Raw genomic sequence first — 22,053 nt, 5'->3', positions numbered from 1 at the left:
TTTGGATGTATGAATTTAATAGCTTGTGTGAAAATTGAGTTTTAAATTCGTTTCGGAGCCAAAATCTCGGCACTGGCAACTCCCCCAAAAAGTTGCCTTCTCTGCATTTCCGGCGCAATCAGGCTTTGTGGCACAACTGCGAAGCAACATTTGCACATGAAATGCATATATATATATAAATATATATATATATATATATGTATATATTTATATTTGTTTGTGTGCTTGGCAAATAATCAGAGTTCACACCGAAACAAGCTAGAAACTGCAAGTAAATAGAAACTGCAACTCACATTGCAATCTCTGGCATCAGCAACTGCATAGTACACAAATATATATATATAGAAAAAAAAAACATGAAATAAGACTAACAATAAAGAAGTAAAGCCTAAGAAACGATTGTGAAGATTTCACTCCAGCAATAACAAGCAGCAGCAACAACAATAAGCAGCCAGACAAAAAGACAAAAAGACAACTCAAATAATAGTTTCTCGCCGTGTACTAGATGTTCCGAAAAAATGTCAGAAAGTCAGCCACTGAGGCAGTAAGTCAGTGAAGACAAGACAAGGCACAAGACACCCAAACTCAGGCTGACAACCCAACAGCAACTGCGACAACTCGTCACTCGAAGCACATTTGGTAGCTGCTGCAGCGCTGCACTTGCAACAATAACAAAAACAACAACAACAAAACTGAAACATGTCTAATTATGTCATGAGGGTGGGAACTGAATTGCGAGCCTTAACGCAAAAATAATTCGCTGATTGCAGTCGGGCGTCCCAAGATGAGAGATGGCAACAGCGGCAGTTGAATGTTGAATGCATGTTGGAAAAGTGTTGCAACTGCTCATGAAAATCACAGCAGCTGAACGAAGAACGTGACGGGGAGCGATGGGAGTGAGGGGGGTGTGACTTGCAGCAGGTAGGCGTGTCCACGCCCAGCCACGCGACAAACGTAGAAAGTTTTGGCTAGTCGTTACCAGCAGTTACTCCAACAACCAACAACAACAATTGGCCCAAAGATTCGCTTCGCACGTTGCCTTATGGAGATTTTCAATTGTTTTTTTTCCGTTTTCGGTTCTCAGCGCTCAATTAGCATGCCAAATAAAAGAGAAACAGTGTAGATAATTTGTCATCGTATTTTTTTATTTTTTTGGTTTTTGTTTTTGGTCGGTCTCTAATATTTAACTATTATCTATAACTGCTCCACTTTAGCCAGCTCGGCCAGCTGCGCCTTCCACTCGCTAGATGGCGTTGCGGCGGAAAGTGAAGGTGTTCGCTTCATACGGCTCCGTGAGGATGCTCAGGTGGGCAAGGAAATTCTTAGACTGCAGGCCTATCCACGCTCTAGTGTCGCCCTCAAGGGCGCCGATGCCACCGGCGATCACAAGTACTTCAATCTAACGGAACACAATGCCACAACTCTCGTGGTTAGCCTGGCGCGTTCTCTGGAGCGTCTCGTCGATCGGGATGTGCCCAGGAATCTGCTCAAGTTTCGCATACTCTGCGCCGGCAAGCACGAGAAGCTCGAAGAGGTGCGCTTAATTTGATTTCTTTCTAAGGCTTAGTTTAGATTAGATTAACTTCTCTTGGAATTAAATCAATTTCCAATATATTCTTTTTTTTTAATTTGCTTAGCTCACTCAAAATTTATAAGCTCTTCCTATTAAAAATTATAGCTAAATTGTGGGTTGTGATGATATATCTTTCTCAGCATGGATTACGCCGTCATTGTCTTTCTCTTTCTCTCTCTCTCTCTCTCTTTATCTTTATCAATATCTCACTACTTCTCTCAACTTCAATTCCCATCGAAAATTACCAAGTTATCTGAAAAGTTTTTACATTTTTCTACCCATAGGGCAGCTATCTTTCCATCACTGTCTACATAGAGGATGTCAACGATAATGCACCCGAGTTTCTCAATGTGCCCTATGTGGTTGATGTGGATGAAAATACATCGGTTGATAGCATCATCTTTGATGGCGTGCAAGCATTTGATCGAGATAAGCCCAATACGCCCAACTCGGAGGTGCAGTTCACCATGTCCACAGTTCCAGAACAGCTATCTGCAGATGGTAGACCATATTTTATACTAAAAAGTCCGCATCGACCGTTGCTTATACTTAAGCGAGAGCTGGACTTTGATAATGGCATACGTCAGTTCAAGTTGCCCATCATTGTCTGGGATCGTGGGACGCCCGCCAACCAGGCGAACACCACGATCACCATCAATGTTCGGGATGTGGATGATCTGCCGCCCAAGTTCACTGAGGGTGTCTATCGCACCAGGATCAACGAGTTCTATCCGATGACAGGAATGCCCGTACGTATTCCGCTTTACTTTGCGCCACCGATAATGGCATTCGATCAGGATTCACTTAATGCCACACTCGTGTATGACATCATTTCGGGGAATGAACGGCAGCTGTTTCGGGTTAATGCCCACAATGGGGTTATGTATCTGCAGAAAGAGATCGATCTGGAGGAGGAGAGTCTGCCAGGAAACACTTTTGTGGTTCAACTAGAGGCTAGACAGAAGGATAATCCACTGAAGAAAGCCCTAGCACGGTGAATATTGCTATTCATATGCAATTATCTAACTATATACTAAATACTGATTGAAATTCTTTTCCCCAGCATCGAAGTGGAGGTGCTCGATTTGAACGACAATGTGCCCGAATTCGAGGCGGATTTCTACAATATATCCATTGTGGAGAATCTGCCCACTGGCTTCAGTGTATTACAGGTGAATGCCATTGATCGAGATCAGGGTGAAAACTCCGAGTTCGTCTACAATCTTGTGGAGAACCAAACAGCTTCGGGTGCATTTCGCATTGACTCGCGCACCGGCTGGATTACAGTGCGCGATGATCGATTGCTCGATCGGGAGCAACGCAGATCCATTCAGCTGAGAGTGGAGGCACTGGAACGTAATCCCTCCTATCTCGACGATAAGCATCTGAAGGCACCGGGTCCCAATATGGTGCGAGTGGACATCACACTGCTCGACAGCAACGACAACAATCCCAAGTTCGATCATGGTAATTTATTCGAGTTCAAAGTGCCTATCACAGCAGCAGTGGGCTCGAAAATTGGTCGGGTGGTCGCCCATGATCCGGACGAGGGACCCAATGGTCAGCTACTATATGAGTTACAGCGGCCCAAGGGCAGCGGCTATATACCCTTTCGATTGGACAACAAAAATGGCACTATCTATGTGGCTGGACCTTTGCGACGCGGTCGCATTGCGGTATTTGTGGAGGCCAGTGATCAGCCAACGAATCCCTCAGAGCGTCGCTTCTCCTTGGCTGTGATCACCATTGAGGTGTATGCAACCATCGATGATCAGGCCATTGATTTTGTGGGCGCACCCTATCAGTTTTGGGTGGGAGCAAATACACCGCTGGGCACATCGGTGGGTCAGGTGCGCACCACACTGATATACGATGGTGAGGATGAAATAATGTACGATCTTTTGCACACATATTCGGAGGGTGTACCATTTGCCATCGAGGAGAGATCCGGCATTATCACAGTCATCCGCGAGTTATCCGAATTCAAAAGGCAAATCTATAATTTTGAAGCAGTGGCCAACTATGTGAGTAGGAACCAGAAATGCAGAAGTATGAATTGTATGTATGAACTGAAGTGGCTTCAATTACAGCTCTTTGCCAATTCATCGCAGCCGTTGGTCGTGTCACGCAGCTCACCTCCGCTGACAACAGCAGCCTCCCCAGAGCTCAACGATGAGGGTGTCCTGATAACGAACCTAACCATACACATAGTAAGCAAGCCAGCGCCGGACAAAATTCCACTGCGACCAGTCATTGAGTGAGTATAAATTTTAGTTGACATTTTTATAATCAATTTGTTGTCAGTTTAAATGTTATCAGCCAGCTGATAAATATTTGTTATCAATCAGAATTAACTTGAATCAAACTTTTTCACCCGTCTAAAAAATACATATTATCAATCAGAATTAACTTGAATAGAATTAATTTATCTGGGTTTAATATTTGACTTGCAGAGAAATCAATATGAATATCATCAACTTCCATGTGGAGGAGAATCTGGTGGGTGGCATTATTGGACAACTGCTCTACAAGAATGCCCTGAATGTGGCCAACAATGAGTTGGGAAGCTTTCGCGAACTATCCGCAGCTGTGGGAAGTGCCAATCTTACCACGGGCAGTCGCTATCGGAGTCGCAATCGCAGTCGTAGTTCGAAGTCCAAGCGGCGACTGCCGCGGCGCCTGGCGGGGGACTCAAATCTGAAGCTGCGCTACATTATAGCCAACCAGCAGGAGGTGATCAATAAGATAACTATCACCGAAGATGGTACACTTCTGACCCTGATTGGTTTGGATCGGGAGCAGCAGGACAGCTATGAGTTGACAGTGATTGTGGAGTACAGCACGGGTCTGGTGAGCGGAGCTGGCATCTATCAGGTCAATATCAAGGTGGACGATGTCAACGATAATGCACCCAAATTTAGTGCACTCACATACGTCGGCCTAATCAATGAGAACTGCGCTCTGGGCACCGAGCTCTCCATGAATCAGGCCATCCAAATCAACGACGCCGACGAGGGTCCCAATGCTGAGTTTCGCGTCCAACTGCAGGGTGACTACAGCGATCAGTTTAGCATTGAGTATGTTAATTCAAGCATTGGGAGTAATAGTAGCCAGCACAAGCTGCCACCCAGCACGGGTGCCTTTAACATATTCAATCTGACCGATCAGTGGAATGATGAGTTCAAGTACCAGGAACTGCACACCTCGTTCATGCAGTCAAATTTCAAGCTCAGCACTGGTCCCTATTTTCGTATCAGCTATTCGGGCAAGCGGGGTCTGGATAGGGAGAAACAACAGCTCTACAATCTGAAGATTGTGGCCGCGGACATTGGGGGACTGTCGGGCTATGCGCATCTCACCATTCTCGTGGCGGATGTCAACGATAATGGACCCATATTCGAGCGCATTTCGGTGTTCAAGGATTCTCGCTTGGAGATACGCGAATACAATACGGATATGGAGATCTACTTTGTGGAGAGCTCAAATGGCATGGTACTGCCACCAGCTGGTGCTGGTTCCATGATGATGGCGCCACCAGCTTACCACATACCCGGCTCGCCGAGATTACACACGGAGAGGGAGAAGGCTCGCAGCGTTGGCGTTGGCGTTGTTGGTCGAGCTAAATCACGACGTCGGATGGCACGCGGCATCCCGATAAAATGTCCTTTATTCGCCATATATGAGGACACGCCGGTGGGGGCCAAGCTGCTGCAGCTAAGTGCCAGCGATGAGGATTTCGGTCGAAATGCCCAGCTCCACTATGAGCTGCTGGGCGAGCAGGTGGAGCGATCACCTGGTATGCCAATGATCAAGCTGCATTCCGTACGCCACTTTGCCATTGACAAGTTGAGTGGCGAGGTAACCGTTAACTATCCCTTGGCAGCTAACATTGAGATCTGGCTGAATCTAAGCGTAACCGATATAGATGGCTTAAGGGATTCCACCTGCGTGCGCTTCACAGTCATCGATGTGAACAACCATGTGCCGGCCTTTAAGAAGTCCTGGTACAGTTTCGACACAGCCGAGGGTGACTACAAGGACAGCGTGCTGGGTCAGGTGCTGGCTATTGATATGGACTATGGTGAGAATGCGAATATAACGTATTCGCTGGGTGATCAGCAGCTGCCTTTTACTGTGAAGCCCACCTCGGGTGTGCTCAAGATAAACGGGCAACTGGATCGAGAGCTGCGGGCCAAGTACAATTTCCACGTGATCGCCAGCGATAATGCGGAGCCCATGCATCGTCTGTCGAGCAGCGTGGATGTGGAGGTGAATGTGCTGGATATCAACGACAATCGGCCCGAGTTCATTGGCTACGACGACCAGGCCAAGGCGGTCAAATTTATAGCCGACCTGGTGGATCGCACAATGATGGTGCCCGTCTATAAGGCGTATCTGGATCGCAGCACGCTGCCGGGCATGTTTGTCAAGCAGGTGACTGCCATTGACAAGGATTATGTGGGCAATGGCAATGGACTGGTGCTCTACTCCATACTGCATCAGGAGCTGCATGCGCCCGTCTTTCAAATAGACTCCCGCGACGGCACCATTACCACGGTGTCCAACATTCGTGGCTACAATGACTATGAGCACATGAATGTGTCTGTTATAGCCTCGGATCTTGGCAGTCCAGCGCTTTCCGCCACAGCAGTGGTCCTCATCAATCTGCAGGGTCAGGCAGTGACGGAGCCAACGGCGGCACCCAAGCCCGAAATTCCGATCAATGTGACCATCTTCCAGCACTCCTACTACGATGTCCAGCTGACGGAGAACAATGAAGCGCCTATCGAGGTAATGCGTCTTAATCTGACAGCCGGCCTGAATGCCGAAAACTATCGCTGGTCGCTTTGGCTGGAGGAGGGTCTCGACGAGTCGGACGCCCATCCACCCTTCGAATACGATGCCAAGAATATGCTGCTCTATGCCCTCAAACCCTTCGACCGGGAGCATATCGCACGCTATCAGCTGCGGGTTCGCGCCGATCGCATTAGTCGCGAGGCACGCAACTATGCCAGAGTCTCCTATCCGGTGGTGGATGAGCGCGTCGAGGGACTCTCGCTCAGCGAGTGCCGCATCCTGGTGCGCATCACAGATGAAAATGATAATTCACCCAAGTTCCGCGGCAATGGCCAGCCAATTGTGGCCGTTCTGCCACGCAGTGCTAGCTTTGGGTATCATGTAACCCGTGTCGGTGCCGAGGATGCAGACGAGGGACTCAACGCGGAGATACGCTATCGTCTGTTGAATGAACCCACTCGCCTGTTTGGCGTCGATGATCTTACGGGCAACATTCGCCTACTGGGCGATCTACCGCTGGACGAGCGCATCTACGGTTTCGATGTGAAGGCCACCGATCGCATGGGTGCCGACGATGGACGCAGCGGCATTGTCAATGTCTTCGTCTACATCATAGACGAGGCCAAGCAGGTGCGTCTCGTCGTGGCCGGCAAGCCGGTGGATGTTGAGCGGCGCATCGATAGCCTAATGGAAGCACTAAGCGGCGCTATTGGAAAAGATGTTCGAGTTCGTCTGCTGGAACCGAATTCAAGCGGAACCGAAGTGGCGTAAGTTTAAAGCAAATGTTTAAAGCAAATGTATGTATATGGAATCGAAGTAGTCTTCAACACATATTAAGCACGCAAAAATTGTATACTAAGTTCGTCGCAAGGCTCCAAATTGAAAACATCTAATTCAGAATTTCCAAAAGCGTAATAAATACTAGAACTCAGAAAATTTAAATGATAAATTTAACATGTTTGTGCCCTTGTAAAAATTTAGTATCCATCTATCTATGCATATGCATAGTATCTATCATAATATGCATATATAATAAGTGTTATCGCATTAGAGAGTTTAATGCCATCTATTAGAATATATATTTAATTATATTTCATATAAAAAGATTAGGCATATAATCATTCTATCAGAAAAATGCTAGATGTACGAGTTAAAAGTGGTTGGGGTTGTCTAATCCACTTGAATTTCTAATAACGTTCTGTATTCTGTTCTTGTGTCTTTCTGTTGGGCAGCACTAATGCCTACATCTATGCCGTGGATCCACACACCAATTCAATTGTGGAAATGGAGCAGCTGCAAGAGTAAGCAATTCAAATGAACCACCAAAGGCGATATGTGGAAATGACATGTATAATATTCTGTTTGCAGATCCTTGGCCGGCTTACAGTTGGATGCCTTGCAGCTGCAGCAGCTGCAGCAGCAGCATGTGGACAGCAGTATGGCTATGCCGCGAATCATCGAATTGGCCGAGTTTGGGCAGGCACCGCGACCCACGCACGCATCCAACTCCAGCTATGTGGGCGGCCTGGAATTTGTGACTCTGGTGCTGCTGGCGCTGATCAGTCTGGGTGCCATTATAGCCGCCTGTTGCTATCTATGCCTGCGACAAAAACGGTAAAAGAAATTAATACACAACACACACACACACACACTGCTGTGCTGAAAGACTGTAGCTCAACGATATATTTAAATATATGCATATATATACGTAATATAAAGCACATACTTAATCTAAGGCCGTCAAATAAATCCTGAAGATCGAATGCTTTAGTTGTTGTTGTCGTTGTTGTTGTTGTTGGTTGGTTGTCTAGTGGTGCAGTGAATAACCGGCTACTGTTACTGCTCACCTGCCCGCTGGAAATCTAACTGTAAAAAAAAAATACTTACAAGCCAACAACAACAACAACAGCAACCAGAGACATCAAATCAGCTGCTGGCAATTAAGCTTAGCTCTCCGAATGTGTTGACAACTGCAACTCAAATGCGGATTCGGAATGTGAAATGTGAATGTCGTCAAAGCCACTCAATAAACCATTTATATTTACTTAACAGCCAGCTGTGGTCACAGCGCGACTTTGCCGCCTCCGAAGCCGGACTCACCTATACAATAGCCGGCATCAACCAGTCTCGCACGCAGCAGCGACGCCAGCGCCAGCTGCGGCACAATCAGCGCTGCAGCAAGGGCGGGAGCAGCAGCAACGGGCAGCGCCCGACAAGCGCCTTCATGCCCGAATCGGTGTGCTCCTCGGCTCAGACGCAGTCGACAGCAACGGCCACGGAGAAACTGGAACAGCAGCTGCACCAGCATCATCAGCAACAGGCGCTGGTCACACAGCAACAGCATCATCAGTACCTGAACGAGTGAGTAGATCAGAGTAAATCGAGGTGATGTCGCTGCCTTGCAGAACTGGTTCAAATTACAGTGATTCTCTAATCCCAGGCAGCAGCAGTGCCAGCGGGAATATATAGATGTGCCGCTGCCCAAGTCCATTGCCAAGGCGGCAGCGGCAGCAGCAGCAGCAACTACTGCCGATGGCAATGCTCCATTTGTGCTCAAATACAATTCCTGTCAGCCAGTGAACAACCTGTGAGTATCACTTGGAAAGATATTAAAAAAAAAGCCAACAATACCATGTACGCTCTAAAAAGAAGAAGAGAAGCCGAGTCGATATAGTCATGGTCTGTTTCTATGCAAGCCAGCCGCCAATACATATATTGGAGCTAGACAGATCGGATCACCATATCATATAGCTTTCCTAGGAACAATCGTTTAATTTCTCTAATGTTAGCGATGTTTAAATGTCGGCAATTTAACTCCGTTCTTTCTTAAAACACCAAAAGCCGATTAATCTGTTTGTCCGTTGATTAATTTTAATCTTCAAATACTTCGCCGATATTATGTTCATATTTCATACTTTAAAGCTTTTGTTTAAAATATTTCGACTTATCTACAGGAAATTCAGAGCAAGTTTTTATTTATTGTTTGGCTATGGAAGTTGTTTAAGAATCGGCAAGAGTACAGGGTATATGGCAGCGAGGTACACTCAACTTGAGCACTAAGCATTTGATTAATTGAATCATTTTAGTAACAATTATGAAACGTCGCTTTTCTCGCTGCACTCCACTGGCCAGGATTCGGGCGTGGAGTTTCTCAGTAGTCGTGAGCTGTATGAGACATCGCCTGACTCCTTTCAGCACGGCAGCTCCAAGCGTGCCAGCAATGCGGAGCTGCTCTGTCCCAGACATGCCAAAGCGCACATGGAGCTCCGCCAGAATCCACACACGGACAGCAGGTTGATGTTAAAGATTACTTATTGATCATACATGCTAACAATTTTGTTTGTTCTTGCCGCAGTGATACCTACGAGGACTCACTGAAAACGGATGAGCCGCTGGTGACGCACAATTGCCGCACTGGCAACTGTGAGCATCGTACGCATCTTCAGCATCAGCATCCGAATCCGCATTATCAGAACACCAAGTTCGAGAAGCGCTCATCCTGTGTGCGTCATTCGTTTTCGGGCGTCAAGGATGATTTAATGCAGCATTCGCCACAAATATCACTACGTCCACGGGGACACGCGCTGCGCAACTCGATGAATGATTTGGAGGAGCGGTTACATAACCTGGAGCAGTCGTTTCGACGTCCGCTCGAGTTTAGCAAATCGAACTCATTGTTTTAGTTACTAAGTAAACCAAGTGCAATGTTTAGTGTGTAGTTAAAGAATCAAGTGCAATAAAATAAGCTTTCTTTATTAGAAACAGAATTCATATTTATCGCTTAATTGACAAAATACTTGCGAAACTCGAGGCAACCCGACCAGTTGACATCCCAGCCGGGAGTTACTTGCTTGGCCAGATCGTACCATCTGGCCACATTGCCAAAGCGCTTGTAGTCAAAACCTGCCACATCGAAGGAGGAAACAGAGGCCAGCAGGGAAATATCAGCCAGGGTTAAGCTATCGCCAGCAGCATAGCTTTGACCCTCCAGAAATGTGTTTAACAACTCAAAGGCAACCACAATTTTCTGGTGGTGCTGCTCATTTGGCGGCTGCTTCAGAAAGATCTGCGGATAGTAGTAATCAGCAAAGCTCTTGTATAATGTGCCCATATCAAAGTATAAGCGTTGATTGATCAGCGCTTGCTTCTGCGTATCTTTCGGGTATAAGGCGTCGTCCTTGGCATACGCCTCCACTAAGTAGACCATTATGGCACGCGATTCCCACAGTGAGAAGCCATTGTCCACAAGTGTGGGTATGGTGTGTTGTGGATTCAACTTCAAATACTCCGGCTTTAACTGGTCTCCGGCCCGCGTGTTGATGAAAATCAGCTTATCAAATTCAACACCAATTGCCTTGGCCGTCATAATGACCGCTCGACAGGGCGCAGATCCGGGTCGATAATAGAAGTCCATTTGCCTACTGTTAGAGGCGCGTTAATAACAAAAAAAAAATAAATAAAAAACATTTCGCTTCAATCAAAAGCTGTCACAAAGCGACTAAATATAATCAAACAAACATACAAAGAAACCCAGCCAAGCATAGCCATCATTTCGAGTAATCACTTTCTTTGGATGACATAATAAATGTCAGAAACCAAAATGTATATACAACTTGTAAATGTAGTAAAAGTATTACCTGTTTTTGGGTTTCTCGTTGAGCTGTTTTTCTAATAAATAGCCGCAAGCCACTGAGCTGTCGGAGCTTCTATGAACATATATACTGCAAAGGTACAAATAATGACTTGGGCAAGGTGATAATTGGCAAAATTATTGTTTTTAGATTCGTCAAAGAGAAAGACTGGAACTCGACTCTACATAATGTGTCAATCAATTTAGCACTCTTTAAATTAAAAAAAAATGATTCATTTTTTGTTCGTTTTCATTGTTATATTTCAAATTTCAGGTAATCACTGCTGTTGAGTGCGAGCTTTACAAAAATAGCTATTTTATATCTAATCGCTTGCATGTTTGTTGTCAACTACATGATGCTATCAGCACCCTACATATAAACTCTGTCCGCAAATGACCCAATGACATTAGTAACACTGATTAGATAAAGTTGTGCGAGTCGTTGACTATATGAACCTTTATATAATGTTTATTGTGATAACAAGTACCTAAGATTCTATAGATAATTAAAATCATTCAATCAAGCGCCTCTCGTGTTGTTATCTTAAAGCAACTGTGAATAGCAATAATAAATATAGCTCACCAGATAATGCATTATGATTATGATATTTGATACCCACAAAGCAATATCACCATCAACCATCTGTGGCAATAGCGATAGGGTATACAGAACAATAAAAACATTGCCTATTATCAATTTCCAAATTCAATAATTGTAATTTAATTTAAATTTGATATAGCCGATTGTAAAATTCACTTTTATTTTTATACATTCCTAAACATTTTACTTTCACTACAGGTTTCTAAGCTTCCGATTAATAATCGTATTTTTTCCGCTTACAGTTATATGTTAATTTGTAGCAAGTCTACGAGTGCGTCCCTATTAGTATTACAGTGTTGACTTGCATACATACATATACTAAAAAATAAATCATTTTCTTCACATTTTATTTGCAATCGCAAACTTCCTGTTTACTGCCTCGACTCATGGCGACTGTTTTGAAATATACCGGCCGGCATTCAACGAGAGAGAGATAGACAGAGACAGATATAGACAGAGAGAGAGAGAGAGAGATAGAGAGAGAGAGAGAGAGAGCGACTGAGATAAAGGCCTTGTACAGCACCCAACAGAGCAAGTTTATTTTTCCTTTTACAAAACGACAAATAGCTTGAAAGACAGAGAGAGAAAGTGCACAGATATGTACATGTGTCATGTGCATCTGTATGCGGATACACTCAATATAAATTTAAGAGCACGCTCGAACACAATTGAATTGAATATGATTGTCAGCTCTCTCTTTTTCCCCCACACATATTTTATAATTTATGGCAAACTCATATTGTCCAAGTTGCAAGCACAAATACAGTTAGTTGTTGTGCCCATAGATTAGTCAATCAAAGCCATAAATATAATCTCTTATATTGTATTCAATAAAAATGAATACACTTTTATTATAAGAAAAAAGTTTCTTTTGCATATCAGCAAATTAACACACAACATTTGATGAATTCAAATCTTCATTTCCTGTCATTTCGTGATTAAGTATGAATAAATTATTATATAAAATATAATACTTCAATAAAGGAATAAGGCTTATTCAAAGTATTTCTTGAACTCCAAGCATCCAGCCCAGTTCTCATCCCAGCCGGGAGTCACCTTCTTGGCATTCTGGTACCACTTGTTCACATTTTCGTACTTGCTGATGTCGAAGCCAGCCACCTCGAATGTGGACACAGTGGCGACCAAGGCAATATCGGCAATTGTCAGTGAATCACCAGCAACATAGTTCTGACCCTCCAAGAAGGTGTTGAGGAACTCGAAGGCAGCCTCGATTTTTTTGAAGGCCTCCGGATCGGCGGGCGCCTTGGCGAACACCTGTGGATAGTAGTAGTTGGCGAAGCTCTGATACAGAGTGCCCATGTCGAAGTACAGTCGCTGGTTGATGACGGCACGCTTCTTGGGGCACTTGGGGTACAGAGAGTCGGTCTTGCCGTACTTCTCCACGAGATAGACGAGGATGGCACGCGACTCCCACAGAGCGAATCCATTGTCCACCAAGGTGGGAATGGTGTGCTGAGGATTAATCTTCACGAATTCAGGCTTCAGATGCTCGCCAGCCTGCAGATTGAGCAACTTCTTGTTCAAATCAACACCGACGGCCTTGGCGGTCATGATGACGGAGCGGCAGGGCGAGGAGCCGGGCAAATAGTAGAAGTCAGCCATTTTACTATAATTAGAAAAGCACAAAAAAAACAACTGACGATTAGACGACACGGTCCATAATTTCAGACAAAATGAACAGCGCAAAACATGTAGTTGTTTTTTCTCTTTAACTATTTAATGACTATTGTTTTTAACTTTTTGCTTTTTTATTCGTTTCTTTACAAGTTCTTTGCCACACACAAACACAAGGGCACTATTATATACATATATATACATAAATATATATATATATATATATATTAGGTATATATTTTACACATAGACACTTACTTTTTGGATTGTAGTTGGGACGCGACGCACTGAACCAAGTATCAAGCAACACTGATGGGTTTCTGGAGAGCCGGTCAGCTTTTATAGACGTCGGCTGTATCAGAATCGCGAGCGCACGAGCGAGCAGCCAGCCCGAAATGTTAATGCCATAAAGACGGCAAACAAACTTGACGGAATTTGTGGATCGTGGGGAGCATGTACATACACATATACCCATATATATATGTATGTACATAAGTGAGATTAAATACAAAGCAAGCGACCATAAAGAGCGACTACCAGCAGCATTAGTTCATTTCGCGTGTTTGCCGTTGCTGTCGTGTGTGTTCGTATGTATGTTTGAATATAGCTTTGTCTTTATGCACACACAAATATAATATGCATGGATTATGTATATACATATGAACATATATATATATATATATATATATATCAAATTTATAAAGTCTGTGCTGTGAGGCTGGCGTACGAATATAATCAAAATTGTAGCCAACAACAAACACCTGAGGCATGCAGTAGTAGTATACCCTTCACTTGTGGTGCCACAGAAAGCCGCCACTTTCTAATGAACTCGTTGCACCACATTGTGGATCGGCACAATATCAGAAAAGTCATTTTGCCGCTCAGCGCTCTCAGCTCATTCTACCCGTTTACTAATTTATTCACATACAGTTGTATTTTTTTTTTTGGCATTCATTTCTGTTTGCTGTACGTGCTCAAATTTTGTTTAGAATTCCCTTTTATCCCCACTCTATACGTACATTTGTATGCAGTTATTCATGTATTGGTATACACATATTAGAAATAATACAATATTCTATTACGTACATACATTATAAATATTTTTGCTCACTGCTTTTGAGTGAATTCTTTGGTAATTTTGCAGCTGTCGATTCGAAGTTGAAGCACTTGACTCTTGATTTGAAAATAATCAGGCAGCTGTTTGTTGGAACCAGCACAATAACTTACAAATACAGTCATATAAATTGCATCTGTATGTGTGATTATTTATGTATATACTCTGCGCAGAACTGTATGTAATTACTTACCACTCTTTAAGATTGTTGCGATTAATAACATGTGTATGTATTACAATAAATGTAGACTTATGATCAACTTACCAATGACCTTCAGCAGTTCAAACATGCATATTATATTATATATATGTATCTATATATATATTTATATCAAGCTACCCACACCATTAGCATATAATCGATTGAGAGTAAAAGCGTTCGGGAAAGGAATGTAAAATATATATGTACACACATACAAACAATATAAAATATACCAAGTACATTTGTTCAAGCTTTGCGCGAATACATATGTATATATCTCTTTCTCTATGTAAGTTTCTAATTATTGGTTTGCTATTAAGGGTGACCAAAGCGGTAAGTCAACAATGAGTGAGTTGAGCCACAACAGAAATGTACCCTTGCTAGAAACTACAAATATTCATGTTACCTATTTACGAAGTGAAGTCACGCAAAATGTCCTGAAATTGTAATAAAAGCAAACATTTCGTCTGCATTGACATATTTAGTGATTAGAATGCATGCCTTATTTTCTTGCCTTGTAATTATTTGAATGACCATCGAAAAGCCAAAGAGACTGCCCTTTACTGCTCAGGACATAATTGTGGACGCAAAAGTAATCAAATACACTAAAATAAACCTGTAATAAGGTTAAATATTGATTAAAATTTGATATTATCATAAATAAGCATGTTTATGCTGTGGAAAGTAAGTCAATGATGAAATACACAAGTTGTCAAGCACTCAAAAATAAGTGACTTGCACATTATTTGTAAATAACACTCGAATATTCTATGAACATCACGATGTACTCACAAACATTTTGTAGTTTTTATCAGTTTGTAAAGTTTATTATCAGCATGACGATGCAAATATACTTAATTATAAACAACTGAAGCATTTCGCTGCTCTCTTTGGTACACGTCAGTGCTCAAACGATGCGTCAGTTTAAAAGAGCAAACGACTGACAAATTTTGCATGCCATCGGTTGAGAGCGCTCAGTTTAGTCACTCTCGGAAAGACGAGATTATTCGAAGCATTGAGGCAACCCCAAATCACTCTGTAACATAGCACTACATGACGACAACTTACGCATTTGTACATAAATTCACAATTCGAAGAAGAGATAAATATAAGAAGTTCCTAGCATAACAAGTGGTTGGGATTTTACGCATTGATGTATGACGAAGAGCATGAAACATAGAAAAAGTCACGGTGTCTACGTGATAGACAGCGTTCAGATGACTGGAGAACCAGTTTGCCTACATCGACGACGCACGTCTCGGATTGAAGATACCCTGCACCTTAATCTGTCATAGATTTCCTAAGGTAGTTTGGTAATCGATTTTGTACCAATTTTTCGAGAAACGGGTAGACATAGCTCGTATAGTTGCAAGCAAGCGGGAATCTGTAGATTGAATCTACTGCTACTACTGCCTATTACCACAGAAAGGTATATCTCGATAGTAAATACATCTATACGATTCATAATATGCTATTTGCTTATCGGCGTGCAGGGTACAAGAAGAATGAATATCAACAGCTAAGCAAAGAGCTTTGAGAAGTAAAGAGCCACTGGAAACGAAGAGATCTTATTAAGAGAAAAGAAAATAAATCTTCAACATATTTTACCTAGTACTCTGTAACTATCAAAGTGCAAAGATAAGGTATAAACAACTTATGTTTATATTTTTAGTAGACAAAAAATATATTTACCGCCTAGCATATACATATATATTATACTACATTTATTACCATTGAAAGACACAGACAAAAATACATTTAAAGTATGCAATTTAGTTAACTGAAAAGAGTATACATCTCGATTCCTCAATATTTGTGTTTCCACATGAATTTGGTGTACTACTACTACTACTACTACTACTACTGTAAAATATACATTTATTAAATGTCTCAAAAACTATTTCACAATGGAAACAGAGTTGACAATCGATATACACACAAGTTGTGAAGGGTATTATAATTTTGTCGTAAAGTTTGCTACGAATTAAAGAAGACGCAAACAAAGGATTTTAGTTTCAGTTTCGTGCTTGTAAAGCTGTGCTTAAGAGAGTTGATACATTCATAATATGTACTCAAAGTATCTCCTTATTAGGCGCTCTTGACTGGAATATTCTAACTTATCATTAAATACATTACACACGAGAGACAATGACAAAGCAATCTATCCAACCCACCGGCAGATAATGAGCGAATGGGGCAGAGCGATAACAACCAATTAATTTTGTTTTGTTTTTTTTTGGCTGAGTTCGCCAGGTCCGGCTGAGTATAATAGCTGGGTCAACTCGCAAGAGAATTCAGTTCACTCTTACACTCTGAAAGCGTTTGACACGAGCGATAATTTGAAATGGACTTTTATTATTCACCTGCTTCTCCGCCATGCCGTTCCGTCCTTATGACGGCTGCCGCATTGGGCGTCAAACTGAATAAGAAGTTAGTTAATACTAGCGAGCAACAGCATTTAACGCCTGAGTTCTTAAAAATCAACCCACAACATACGATTCCAACGCTCGTGGATAATGGATTCGGAGTGTGGGAGTCCCGTGCTATTATCGTATATCTGGCTGAAAAGTACGGCAAGGACGACTCGCTCTATCCCAAGGATCCCCAGCAGCGTGCGCTAGTGAATCAGCGTCTTTATTTCGATATGGGCGTGCTGTACCAGTCGTTCGTCGAATATTACTATCCGCAAATCCGATTCAATAAACCAGCAGATCCTGAGATGTACAAGAAGGTAGAATCTGCCTTCTCTTTCCTGAACACATTCCTGGAAGGACAGCAATTTGTGGCCGGCAGTAAACTGACGGTCGCCGATATTTCCATCGCGGCCTCCGTTTCAACTGTTACACTAATGGGCTTTCCCCTTAGCAACTATCCGAACGTGGCCAAGTGGTACGCCAATGCCGAAAAGGTGATTCCTGGCTGGAGTGAGAACCAAGAGGGTTTGATTAAACTGAAGGAGCGCCTTGAAGAAATGCGTAAGAAATAAATTATAAGCTGAAATATGTATTTCGCTAAAAATAAAATATTAATTATCAATTTAAGATGAAAGTATAATAAAAAGAAGTTGTTTGCATACACACATAAACTTATTCTATCCACACTCAAAATGATAGTAGTACTGTTGAACAAATTTTAAATGTAATCCCTAAATGGCAAATATATTAGACAAGTGTAGTTAAAAGACAATTCAAATAACTAGTCTCTCAAAAATGGTCGCTCAAAATAATAATAATAGTAGCCGAACAATGGAAGGCTTTATATACAGTGTCTCACAGTTCAACTGGAACAGCGCCTAGCAAAAAATTTAAAGTGCTATAAGGCTTAAGCAAAAAAACAAACGCAAAATGTTTAAATGCCATTTTTTTATGTTATATCACGTTTGAAAAGGAAACTTCAGTTTTTATTAAAATATCAATTAATTAACTAAAATTAGTAAAAAAAACTGAAAACATATCCAAAATACATGTCAAAGTTTTTTTGGAACAGTCTTAGAAAAGTAACATATTAGGCGTATAAAAACTTAAATAAGGATGTTAATACTTAGTATGATATCCTTTAGCCTTAATAACTTCCCTTAACCTATTATTCATGGAAGATACCAGCTTCCGGATAGTTTCTGGACTGATTTTGCTTCACTCATCCATCAGATCTGTGATTCCGGATGTTATTTTCCAGCAGAGCCCACAAATTTTAAATAACATTTAAATTTGGAGACTGGGCCTGTGGAATTATCATGTGAGGGCAGTTCCAAATAAGCCAGGACTGTACTAATCCATAACATAACATAATATAATAATAATATATATACTTATATGTTTTAATCACCAATATGGTCTCTATTTCTCTGTTGTTTTGGGTGTTTGAGCATAGTAAACCCTCGCGAGAGTTCAGTAGAGTGTATCAAATTATTTATGAACTTGTGTGTACTCGTATATTTAACTACCTCGATTGTGACGGAAAATTCGAAACCCTTGCACATATTTTCTTTAACTTCTTCTACGGCATGAAGTATCGTGATATTGTCAAAACCTGATTATGCTATGTAATTAATGCACTCGATGTGCATTTTCTATGACAGCTTATTGTAATATATGACGCTGAAGCGAAAACTTTTATTATTGCAGTTGTAGTAGTAGTAAAAAACCATACAAATGTGGAAAATACAAACTAACAATCTTTTACAGCACTTTCAAATTTGATAACTATTTTTCACAATGTATTTTCGTGTTATCGATCAGTATTAACTATAGATACAGATATAGATAGATAACGCGCGGACGAAATATAACGGCTTTTATGCGGTCCCACGCGAGAAACCAAAAGTAATAATGACAAACATATTTATATTACCAAACCAAAAACAAATAAAGATAATTATATATAAATGTGTACAGTATTTTTGGTATAAAACCCATAGGTGCTACTCGTTCTCCGTCAGTTGGCATTCATAGTTAGAAAGCGAAAGCAGTTAATTTCAACATGGACTTCTATTATCTTCCTGGATCGGCCCCCTGCGCATCAGTGATAATGACGGCGAAGGCTCTGGGAGTTGAGCTCAACAAGAAATTGATTAACATCATGGAAGGCGAACATCTGAAACCGGAGTACGTGAAGATCAATCCACAGCACACAATTCCAACACTCGTGGACAACGGTCTGGCTTTGTGGGAATCTCGTGCCATTCTCATCTACCTGGTTGAGAAGTACGGCAAGGACGATTCTCTCTATCCCAAGGACCCAAAGGAACAAGCTTTAATCAATCAGCGACTGTACTTCGATATGGGTGTTTTGTACAAGTCATTTGGTGACTATTACTACCCACAAATTCGTGAGGGCAAGCCCGCTAATCCAGAAGACTACAAAAAAATTGAAACTGCTCTTGATTTCCTGGACACATTCCTGCAAGGTCAGCAATATGTTGCTGGCGGTCAGCTGACAATCGCTGACATTTCGATTCTGTCCTCCGTTTCGACATTGGTCGTAATGGGCTTCGATCTTAGCAAGTATCCCAGCGTTGCCAAGTGGTTCGAGAATGCCAAGAAGGAGACCCCCGCATGGAATGAAGTCTGGGAAGGTTTGCAGAAGACAAAGGAGTGGATCGACTCCAAGCTCAAGGCAGTGAATGCCTAAATTATTTTCTATAATAATGAATTGAATATTCAACTAAATAAATGTAATTGTACATAGTTAACAAAGAGGTTACTTAATTTTATCTATTACGTTTAGATATGAATATTTATTTGTATACATTTGCAAGCAACAGTCTGAGGAGTGACTCAACTTGTCTACTAACTATACTTAAAATAATTCAAGCAAATTATGATTCAGTTCGATGATTACGCTAAATTTATATGTGGGTTTTAATGGTCTTGAAAATAGCCAGATATATAATTTATCGCACTGATGAAAATAAGTAGACGCCCGCCTGCCCGCCCGCCGTCCCCTGAATAAAGGACACAATAATTGTAATGACTACAATTAAAAGTATATATTTCAGTTATTCATGTTTACAGGCAAATTATTACAATTAACACAAAATCTCATCACGTTAACCATTTAGTGGCAACAAAGCTCTTCCTACTGTCGAATCCTTCTTTTGTATTTCTTCTCCTACTCGACAAGCGTCTGCAGCTGGCGATACTTGTGAATGGCATTGCGCACAAATTCCGTGGTTCGTCTCACGCGTTCCGGCGTAATTTCCTCAGCTATCATACGGCCCACATCCTGTGCCCCACCAGAGCGTAGATAGTCGGCGGCTTTGCCAGGAATCTCGCAGATGGGCGTCAGCCGGCAAAGAGCATTGGTAATGGCGCCTCCAAAGAGAATGACGCCCACGGCGGATAACACAACGGCTGCAATGCGAAACAGCGTGGACATCAGTATGCTGGGCAGCAATCTGGACACAAAGGCCATTAGGGGATTTAAGCCGGGCGGAGGAGCTGTTGCTGCTATTGTTGTGCTCGCATCTGAAACACTTCCGGAGCCAGCTGGATTCGCCGGCACCAAGAAGCCCTCATAGCCAGTCTGCACCATTATGGGACCCGGATAGGGATAGATGCCGGGCGCGCCTGTTATTGGCGCCGGATAGGCGGCTGCAAGCGGTGCCAAACCCGCTGCACCACTATACTGACTCAAGTACTGCTGAAAGGCCTCGGGGGTTATCAGTCCGCCAGCGTAGACGGACATTGCCTCGTTGCTGCTCGCACTGGCCACATTATCACCAGGCTATGAGAAGATTAGTTGAGGCAACTGTTTTTTATTTATTTGAGTGTTGTTATTTGCACTTACCACTGCAGACTCCTGCGCATCAGTGGTGTCTGATCCTGTTTGGCTGGTTGTATTGACAACTGTTAAGACTGGCTCATTTAATGAATTCGAATCGATGTTGGTGTCTGGTAGCTTATACACCTCTTCTAAGTTGTTGACGTTTGTTGCACCCGATGCAGTTTCCAGTGCCGGCAGCGTGCGTGCCTCGTTCAATATGGTGAACAGGAGCGTTAGACGAAGCAACAAGTTGAATTGATTAAGAAAACTCATTTTGAGGCACTTGCTTCACTTCAGTTGCACAGACAACTGATTACGCGACGTGCACTGCAGTCCTGCTTTATAGTCCTCTTATGCCACGGCCATTTGTTTTGCCAGTTGTCCTTGCATTCTTCGTTGTCCCTTTTGCAATTAATGTCAATTCTTTCCAGGAACTCAATAGCTAATTGTCTTTGGAATTTTCAATAATTTTCCAAAAATACCCATTGTCATTTGCTTACCTGCACAAATAGCCGTAAGCAGGTAGCCAAATAAGTGGCCATGACAATCGTTGGATTACAGTGCTGGTGAAAATATTGTGTATGGCTGAGTTGTTCTTAGCTTGACTCCTCATTTCGCGTTGCTAATAATTCAAGATGCCTTATGGTCGATTTGGATTGGCCAATAAAGTGGCAAAAGTTATCTCCACTGCTAATTCTCCTTCAGCTTCGAGCCTAAGTGTTCTGCTGTTCGCTCCTGTCAAGTTTTTGGTGTACTCAATTGGAAAGACTTACAGCAATCAATAACAAATAAAACACTGGCTATAACAAATTATGTAGTGGCTTAATTTTAGATACAAAACACGAACACGAAATCCTGACCGAGTTTCGGCGGCCGCCCCCAATCAAGCAGCAGCAGCTATTGTTCTACAGCACCCCCTCAAGCTCAACTCAGGTGAACACACATTAGTCGAGGCGACGCGCTGGTCGTCCAGGTAACGTTCGCTATGAAAACTAAACGAAAATAGCAAAACAAAACAAACATAAAACAAAGCGCCAAGCACCCACCGATGACAAGAATATACTGAAAACTCAAACAGGCAGGCAGGCGGATACAACGACGGACAGCCCAGTCGAAAAGTTAAAACAACAAGATTACATCATCAGCGCAGGAGCAGCAGCAGCAGAACCACAGCCAGCAAGGACCACAACTGTTCAGCTCCGTTGCGACAACAGCAGAGCTCAACACTCTCAGGCAC

At 42.5% G+C, this 22,053-nt stretch overlaps 6 protein-coding genes across 7 annotated transcripts; 3 read left to right on the top strand and 3 right to left on the bottom strand.

Moving 5' to 3' along the window:
* The first annotated feature begins 518 nt into the window (after positions 1–518).
* Positions 519–10,125, top strand: LOC6567813 (cadherin-89D). The gene is made up of 12 exons (XM_032740064.2): positions 519–544; positions 1,219–1,534; positions 1,858–2,567; positions 2,637–3,597; positions 3,664–3,830; positions 4,027–7,137; positions 7,603–7,671; positions 7,739–7,984; positions 8,423–8,731; positions 8,811–8,957; positions 9,457–9,663; positions 9,726–10,125. The coding sequence occupies exons 1-12, from the start codon at positions 519–521 to the stop codon at positions 10,051–10,053; spliced, it is 6,597 nt and encodes a 2,198-aa protein (XP_032595955.2). The 3' UTR covers positions 10,054–10,125.
* LOC6567814 (glutathione S-transferase 1-1) lies at positions 10,094–11,609 on the bottom strand. 2 transcript variants are annotated; one of them, XM_043214955.1, is made up of 2 exons: positions 11,584–11,609; positions 10,094–10,791 (listed from the first exon to the last, which is right to left on the bottom strand). In XM_043214955.1, the coding sequence occupies exon 2, from the start codon at positions 10,782–10,784 to the stop codon at positions 10,152–10,154; it is 633 nt and encodes a 210-aa protein (XP_043070890.1). In that variant the 5' UTR covers positions 10,785–10,791; positions 11,584–11,609; the 3' UTR covers positions 10,094–10,151. The 2 variants fall into 2 exon arrangements, with proteins under 2 accessions (XP_043070890.1, XP_001993599.1); XM_001993563.3 differs by lacking the exon at positions 11,584–11,609 and adding an exon at positions 11,008–11,134.
* Positions 11,610–12,410: 801 nt separating this feature from the next.
* On the bottom strand, positions 12,411–13,570 carry LOC6567815 (glutathione S-transferase 1-1). Its single transcript, XM_001993564.2, has 2 exons — positions 13,495–13,570; positions 12,411–13,228 (listed from the first exon to the last, which is right to left on the bottom strand). The coding sequence occupies exon 2, from the start codon at positions 13,222–13,224 to the stop codon at positions 12,595–12,597; it is 630 nt and encodes a 209-aa protein (XP_001993600.1). The 5' UTR covers positions 13,225–13,228; positions 13,495–13,570; the 3' UTR covers positions 12,411–12,594.
* A 3,283-nt stretch (positions 13,571–16,853) lies between these two features.
* On the top strand, positions 16,854–17,632 carry LOC6567816 (glutathione S-transferase 1-1). Its single transcript, XM_001993565.2, has one exon. The coding sequence runs from the start codon at positions 16,897–16,899 to the stop codon at positions 17,536–17,538; it is 642 nt and encodes a 213-aa protein (XP_001993601.1). The 5' UTR covers positions 16,854–16,896; the 3' UTR covers positions 17,539–17,632.
* Positions 17,633–18,990: 1,358 nt separating this feature from the next.
* On the top strand, positions 18,991–20,022 carry LOC6567817 (glutathione S-transferase 1-1). Its single transcript, XM_001993566.3, has one exon. The coding sequence runs from the start codon at positions 19,032–19,034 to the stop codon at positions 19,680–19,682; it is 651 nt and encodes a 216-aa protein (XP_001993602.1). The 5' UTR covers positions 18,991–19,031; the 3' UTR covers positions 19,683–20,022.
* A 1-nt stretch (position 20,023) lies between these two features.
* On the bottom strand, positions 20,024–21,116 carry LOC6567818. Its single transcript, XM_001993567.2, has 2 exons — positions 20,841–21,116; positions 20,024–20,777 (listed from the first exon to the last, which is right to left on the bottom strand). The coding sequence occupies exons 1-2, from the start codon at positions 21,087–21,089 to the stop codon at positions 20,163–20,165; spliced, it is 864 nt and encodes a 287-aa protein (XP_001993603.1). The 5' UTR covers positions 21,090–21,116; the 3' UTR covers positions 20,024–20,162.
* Between the last annotated feature and the right edge of the window lie 937 nt (positions 21,117–22,053).

This window comes from Drosophila grimshawi, unplaced genomic scaffold (genome assembly GCF_018153295.1).
Source record: "Drosophila grimshawi isolate 15287-2541.00 unplaced genomic scaffold, ASM1815329v1 contig_311, whole genome shotgun sequence".
Taxonomy (NCBI): domain Eukaryota; kingdom Metazoa; phylum Arthropoda; class Insecta; order Diptera; family Drosophilidae; genus Drosophila; species Drosophila grimshawi.
Note: the sequence above shows the minus strand (reverse complement) of the source record. Positions and strands in the feature narration are given on the sequence as shown.